The sequence below is a fragment of the Pan troglodytes genome, chromosome 7 (genome assembly GCF_028858775.2).
Source record: "Pan troglodytes isolate AG18354 chromosome 7, NHGRI_mPanTro3-v2.0_pri, whole genome shotgun sequence".
Classification (NCBI taxonomy): Eukaryota; Metazoa; Chordata; class Mammalia; order Primates; family Hominidae; genus Pan; species Pan troglodytes.
Window position 1 is genome coordinate 95,015,208 of NC_072405.2, and position 7,821 is coordinate 95,023,028.

At 54.7% G+C, this 7,821-nt stretch overlaps 1 protein-coding gene across 1 annotated transcript; it reads left to right on the forward strand.

The window, feature by feature from the left end:
- Nucleotides 1–5,039: 5,039 nt before the first annotated feature.
- Nucleotides 5,040–7,058, forward strand: LOC134810774 (putative exonuclease GOR; the record flags this gene model as incomplete). Its single annotated transcript, XM_063816812.1, has 1 exon — nucleotides 5,040–7,058. A coding segment is annotated over exon 1 (2,019 nt), but the record flags the coding sequence as incomplete, so codon positions are not given.
- Between the last annotated feature and the right edge of the window lie 763 nt (nucleotides 7,059–7,821).

The window sequence follows — 7,821 nt, forward strand, 5'->3', positions numbered from 1 at the left end:
AAACCAAACAAGCCCATCAACAAGTGGGGGAAGGATATAAAGAGACACTTCTCAAAAGAAGACATTTATGCAGCCAACAGACACATGAAAAAATGCTCATCAACACTGGCCGTCAGAGAAATGCAAATCAAATCCGCAATGAGATATCATCTCACACCAGGTAGAAGAGCGATCATTAAAACGTCAGGAAACAACAGGGGGTGGAGAGGTAGTGGACAAATAGGAACACTTTTACACTGTTGGTGGGACTGTAAACTAGTTCAACGGTAGTGGAAGATAGTGTGGTGAATCCTCAAGGATCTCGAAATAGAAATACCTTTTGACCCAGCCATCCCATTACTGGGTATATATACACATAGGATTAGAAATCATGCTGCTAAAAGCACACACGCAGACGTATGTTTATTGCGGCACCATTCACAGTAGCAAAGACTTGGAACCAACCCAGATGTCCATCAATGATAGACTGGATTACGAAAATGTGGCACAAATACACCATGGAATACTATGCAGCCATGAAAAAGCATGAGTTCATGCCCTTTGGAGGGACACGGATGAAGCTGGAAACCATCATTCTTAGCAAACTATAGCAAGGACAAAAAAACCAAACACCGCATGTTCTCATTCATAGGTGGGAATTGAAGTATGAGAACGCTTGGACACAGAAAGGGGAACATCACACACCGGGGCCTGTCATGGGCGTGGGGAGGGGGAGGGATAGCATTAAGAGATATACCTAATGTAAATGACTAGTGAATGGGTGCAACACACCAACCAGGTGAATCTTGGAAGGCAAAAGCTACTGAATTTAGCGAATTTGTGGAGGCATTCCCAGAAATCAGCCAGGTGAAGTATCACACAACCGAAGACTGCACCACTCCTCTAAGGCAGCACTATGCGGCAAACCCAGACGGCCACTCTTCTCACCCCTCCTCCGTTGGCTGTTCTGGGTAATGTGGTTCAAAAGTCACCTAGGCAACTGTAAAAATAGCTGAAATGGAGTAAGGGCTTCAGGCTGGTGACTAGCAGAGGTCCACCTGACCCCCGTAAGCTGCTGAACAAGAAGGGCTGCCAGAAGTGTCCCCCTAGGGAATTTGGTGGAGACGAAGACCCGCTCACTGGACAAGGGTTCCTCCCAGGAGACGCCCGAGCGGAAGAAACGGGCTGTGAGCCACGCCCTTTCACCCTCCGCTACCCCGCCCTGGGCTGGTGAAGGTGCGCGTAAGGATGAGGACTACTGAGCCCTGAAGAAATAAATCCTTCCCCTTTGACTCCAAGGAGGATTGCCTGTGAGGATCTTCAACGAGTCTACCCGTGTCTAGACACGGGAGCAGGTCTGTCCGGCACAGCACCTCCCTCAAGGAGGAGAAGAGTGAGGAGAAAGGAAACTCAAGTCTGACCATTCTGTCCTGGGAGAGAAGAGGAGGATCTCATCTCTCATCTGTCCAAGCATGGCAAGGAGACTTTCTCTCATCTTTCCAAGCAAGATGACTTTTTATAATTAGGAAACAAAAAGAATTTAGAAGGCATGAAAGCAGCCCGTAAGGTGCATTCCTAAGGACTGCCCATTGAAATTGACAAAATTGCCCTTGTTTGATGAGAGGAATGAGCAGAGCACTGAGGTGGTGAACAGGGATCTAGTGAGACTTTCCCAGCATGTTTCTACCAAAGCTTTCTCTAAGCTTCTCGGAACACTCTCCTAATAAGCAGATGTTTGGCCCTTCAGAAAGTCAACAAGCAAAATGCCTTGAGTGTCCCAAAACACTGATGCCATGATGTTGGCTCCTGACTGGCCTCCTTTTCCTTTGACTGGACCACTGCCACCTCTCGGTAGCCGTCGCTTTGATGATGCTTTGCATTCGAGGTCATATTGGTAAAGCCATGTTCCAACTTCCGGTTACAATTTGTCAGAGGGATGCGTCAGGATCGTGATCCCTCCTGTTTAAAATTTCCACTGATAGCTCTCGTCATAACTGCAGCTGATCTGGGCACAGTGGTTTTCACAGCCACTGCAGGATTCATCTCCCACATCTTCTCACCTCTTCTTGAAACAAGCTATACATTCGTAAAGAGTTCATTTCTTTGGGGTAGTGTCCTTAGAAGCTTTTGTTAAAACATCAATGATTTCTTCATTCTTCCACCCAAGCTTCACCAGAAATTTGATGTTTGCTCTTGCTGCAATTTTCGTGGAATTCATGTTGCTCTGATAGGAGTCCTTTTCAGTGGATGTCTCATCCTTCTCAGTGCCTCAAACTAGATCTAGTTCAGAAAGGTTATAAGAAGTTCGGACAAGTTCATTTGAGTGCAAACCAGCGGAAACCCATGCATAGTTTCTTCACCATGTGCATTTTCTATGAACCTTTTGAAGAACCCCTGTGTTGAACATTGCCCAAGTCGTGGGAGAGAAGTGGGTGCGGTCCACTTCCTGTCCTCAATTTGCCCTCAGCGGAGGAGTGCACAGAGCAGGGAAACGCAACCCCAGAGAGATCCTGCCCTGCAGCATGCAGCAGACTGCTGGCCCAGTCCTGGCTCCATGGGGTGCTGTGTGGGCCCAAGCAAGTTGACCAAACTCCCTGACGCTGAAATGAGTCCTAGGTGGCCCAATTCCAGTAGCCATGATAGGACTGCCCTGCAGGGACAGTTAATTAACTCAGGAAAAGCAACCTAGCTCCAAGGTTAGCAACCAGGAGTTCCAGTTGATTCCATTAGTGCACCCCTTGAGGCATTCCCAAGCTGGAGTCTGGTGGAAGATGAGGCTCAGTGTGATTGGATGGAAGCACCAACCTATCAAGGAGAAGTCCCACCCATTCTGCCCTGTGCGTCTATAAAGGCGACGGGTGGCGGGGGCGGCACTCATTGAAGCCGCCACTTGGGAGAGGAGCCGAGCCAGGCCGGTGCTCCCGAAGGCAGCAAGATGTTGCGAGCCACAGCTCCCTGCTGGTTCTCACCTGGATACCCAGAAGCTAAGAAGGTGGCCGAGGAGGCGGCCCTGGAGGCAAGAAGCCGCCAGTTAGGAGCGGAGCAGAGCCAGGCCGGTGCTCCCGAAGGCAGCAAGATGTTGCGAGCCACAGCTCCCTGCTGGTTCCCACCTGGATACCCAGAAGCTAAGAAGGTGGCCGAGGAGGCGGCCCTGGAGGCAAGAAGCCGCCAGTTGGGAGCGGAGCAGAGCCAGGCCGGTGCTCCCGAAGGCAGCAAGATGTTGCGAGCCACAGCTCCCTGCTGGTTCCCACCTGCATACCCAGAATCTAAGAAGGTGGCCGAGGAGGCGGCCCTCGAGGCTCCAGAATTCCCCCTGCCCTCTCATCAGCCTGCCCAGAGCGTCGGGCTCCGGGTGCCCCAGATGCACAACCAGGCCTCCGCATTTGTGGACATCCAGGCGGAGCCCCAGAACAGGGGTCCGGCGGTGCCCCCAGCGTGTCTCAAGGTGGTGACGGAGGCATCCTACTTCCCTGCGCAGAGGGGATCGGCCTGCTGCTTGCCAGCCGCCCCAAGGCTGACAGAGAGGCCCTCGGGAGTCCGCATCTCAGCCCCCAGGAAGAGGAAGACGATCGCCCAGTCTTCCAGCCCTTGCTTGGTCACAGGTTGCACAGATGCCAAGAGAACCCGCGTGGCCAGCAGCAGCCAACGCTCCAGTGGCTCCAAGGTCTGAAGGCATGAAAGCAGCCCGTAAGGTGCATTCCTAAGGACTGCCCATTGAAACTGACAAAATTGCCCTTGTTTGATGAGAGGAATGAGCAGAGCACTGAGGTGGTGAACAGGGATCTAGTGAGACTTTCCCAGCATGTTTCTACCAAAGCTTTCTCTAAGCTTCTCGGAACACTCTCCTAATAAGCAGATGTTTGGCCCTTCAGAAAGTCAACAAGCAAAATGCCTTGAGTGTCCCAAAACACTGATGCCATGATGTTGGCTCCTGACTGGCCTCCTTTTCCTTTGACTGGACCACTGCCACCTCTCGGTAGCCGTCGCTTTGATGATGCTTTGCATTCGAGGTCATATTGGTAAAGCCATGTTCCAACTTCCGGTTACAATTTGTCAGAGGGATGCGTCAGGATCGTGATCCCTCCTGTTTAAAATTTCCACTGATAGCTCTCGTCGTAACTGCAGCTGATCTGGGCACAGTGGTTTTCACAGCCACTGCAGGATTCATCTCCCACATCTTCTCACCTCTCCTTGAAACAAGCTATACATTCGTAAAGAGTTCATTTCTTTGGGGTAGTGTCCTTAGAAGCTTTTGTTAAAACATCAATGATTTCTTCATTCTTCCACCCAAGCTTCACCAGAAATTTGATGTTTGCTCTTGCTGCAATTTTCGTGGAATTCATGTTGCTCTGATAGGAGTCCTTTTCAGTGGATGTCTCATCCTTCTCAGTGCCTCAAACTAGATCTAGTTCAGAAAGGTTATAAGAAGTTCGGACAAGTTCATTTGAGTGCAAACCAGTGGAAACCCATGCATAGTTTCTTCACCACGTGCATTTTCTATGAACCTTTTGAAGAACCCCTGTGTTGAACATTGCCCAAGTCGTGGGAGAGAAGTGGGTGCGGTCCACTTCCTGTCCTCAATTTGCCCTCAGCGGAGGAGTGCACAGAGCAGGGAAACGCAACCCCAGAGAGATCCTGCCCTGCAGCATGCAGCAGACTGCTGGCCCAGTCCTGGCTCCATGGGGTGCTGTGTGGGCCCAAGCAAGTTGACCAAACTCCCTGACGCTGAAATGAATCCTAGGTGGCCCAATTCCAGTAGCCATGATAGGACTGCCCTGCAGGGACAGTTAATTAACTCAGGAAAAGCAACCTAGCTCCAAGGTTAGCAACCAGGAGTCCCAGTTGATTCCATTAGTGCACCCCTTGAGGCATTCCCAAGCTGGAGTCTGGTGGAAGATGAGGCTCAGTGTGATTGGATGGAAGCAGCAACCTATCAAGGAGAAGTCCCACCCACTCTGCCCTGTGCGTCTATAAAGGCGACGGGTGGCGGGGGCGGCACTCATTGAAGCCGCCAGTTGGGAGAGGAGCAGAGCCAGGCCGGTGCTCCCGAAGGCAGCAAGATGTTGCGAGCCACAGCTCCCTGCTGGTTCCCACCTGGATACCCAGAAGCTAAGAAGGTGGCCGAGGAGGCGGCCCTGGAGGCAAGAAGCCGCCAGTTGGGAGCGGAGCAGAGCCAGGCCGGTGCTCCCGAAGGCAGCAAGATGTTGCGAGCCACAGCTCCCTGCTGGTTCCCACCTGGATACCCAGAAGCTAAGAAGGTGGCCGAGGAGGCGGCCCTGGAGGCAAGAAGCCGCCAGTTGGGAGCGGAGCAGAGCCAGGCCGGTGCTCCCGAAGGCAGCAAGATGTTGCGAGCCACAGCTCCCTGCTGGTTCCCACCTGGATACCCAGAAGCTAAGAAGGTGGCCGAGGAGGCGGCCCTCGAGGCTCCAGAATTCCCCCTGCCCTCTCATCAGCCTGCCCAGAGCTTCGGGCTCCGGGTGCCCCAGATGCACAACCAGGCCTCCGCATTTGTGGACATCCAGGCGGAGCCCCAGAACAGGGGTCCGGCGGTGCCCCCAGCGTGTCTCAAGATGGTGACGGAGGCGTCCTACTTCCCTGCGCAGAGGGGATCGGCCTGCTGCTTGCCAGCCGCCCCAAGGCTGACAGAGAGGCCCTCGGGAGTCCGCATCTCAGCCCCCAGGAAGAGGAAGACGATCGCCCAGTCTTCCAGCCCTTGCTTGGTCACAGGTTGCACAGATGCCAAGAGAACCCGGGTGGCCAGCAGCAGCCAACGCTCCAGTGGCTCCAAGGTCGGCAGACAGCCAGGGAAGACGCGCAACAGGTCAGGGATGGCATGCAAGACCACCACCACCATCAGCTCTAAGCGAATCGTCCGTCGTCCATCCCTACCGAGTTGGAAGAAACCTATTATCCTCCGAAGGTCTGGGTGCCAAGTCCCCACCGTCCTCCGCCGAGGCTATCTCCAACTGTTCACCGAAGAGTGTCTCAAGTTCTGCGCCTCCAAGCAGGAGGCCGTGGAGAAGGCGCTGAACGAGGAGAAGGTGGCCTACGACTGCAGCCCCAACAAGAACAGGTACCTGAACGTGGTCCTGAACACCCTCAAGAGACTGAAGGGCCTGACCCCCAGCTCCATGCCGGGCCTCAGCAGGGCCGCCCTGTACAGCCGCCTCCAGGAGTTCCTGCTCAGCCAGGACCAGCTCAAGGAGAACGGCTACCCCTTCCCGCACCCCGAGCGGCCCGGAGGCGCCGTCCTCTTCACTGGCCAGGGGAAGGGGCCCGGCGACTCCTCCTGCAGGGTCTGCTGCCGTTGTGGCACCGAGTACCTGGTGTCCTCCTCGGGCCGCTGTGTACGCGACCAGTTGTGTTATTATCACTGGGGGCGGGTCCGCTGGAGCCAGGTGGCTGGAGGCCGGGTTAGCCAGTACACCTGCTGTGCAGCTGCTCCTGGCTCTGTGGGCTGCCAGGTGGCAAAGCAGCACGTGCGGGACGGCCGCAAGGACAGCCTCGATGGCTTCGTGGAGACCTTCAAGAAAGAGTTGTCCAGAGACGCTTATCCAGGAATCTACGCCTTGGACTGTGAGATGTGCTACACCACGCATGGCCTAGAGCTGACCCGCGTCACCGTGGTGGACGCCGACATGCGAGTGGTGTACGACACCTTCGTCAAGCCCGACAACGAGATCGTGGACTACAACACCAGGTTTTCCGGAGTCACCGAGGCCGACGTCGCCAAGACGAGCATCACCTTGCCCCAAGTGCAAGCCATCCTGCTGAGCTTTTTCAGCGCCCAAACCATCCTCATCGGGCACAGCCTGGAGAGCGATCTGCTGGCCCTGAAGCTCATCCACAGCACCGTGCTGGACACGGCCGTGCTCTTCCCGCACTACCTGGGTTTCCCCTACAAGCGTTCCCTCAGGAATCTCGCGGCCGACTACCTGGGACAGATCATCCAGGACAGCCAGGACGGCCACAACTCCAGCGAGGACGCAAACGCCTGCCTGCAGCTGGTGATGTGGAAGGTCCGACAGCGTGCCCAGATCCAGCCACGCCACCGGTCCGCCTCTCCCGCCGCCCTGGCCTGTCCTTGGCCCCAGGCCCCTTTCACAACCGCCATCAGTCCCGAGAGCTCACCCTGTCCACCTCGCCGCAAGGCCAAAGAAACCGGAGCAGTCGACGGCAGGAGAGGGCAAAAAGCCAAGAGTAACCCCAACCGGCCACTCCCAGTCCCCCGGAATCCCTGCCGCGGACCCTCGGGCCTGTCCCCATCCCTCTGCCCTTCCCAGACCTCTGTCCTTCCACTAATCGCCTCCCGCAGCACCGAGCCGCCACTCCCAGTCACCCGAGTCCCTGCCGCGCCCCGTCGCGCCTGTCCACATCCCTCTGCCCATCCGAGACCTCTGTCCTTACACCACTAGCCACCCCACGTGGGACTTCCATGGCCTCTGAGTACAAGTCCAGCCCCCCGGCCCACCAACTTTCTGAATGTGTGCTTACCTGTTTTTCTCGAGAGGCACCACAGTGAGGTGGGTGAAGCACTTAGGCTCTGGAGTTAGATATCTGGGTTCAAGGCCAAATTCCACCACTTACTAGGTTTCTAATATTGCACAGATAATGTCTTTGCGCTTCTACCTTTTGATCCTTAAAGTGTGATCAAAAGAGACTTAGACTCCCACATCATAATAATGGGAAACTTTAACAGCCCTCTGTAAACATTAGACAGACCAACGAGACAGAAATCTAAAAAGGATATCCAGGAATTGAACTCAGCTCTGCACCAAGCGGACCTAGGAGACATCTACAGAACGCTCCACCCAAAATCGACAGAATATACATGCTTCTCAG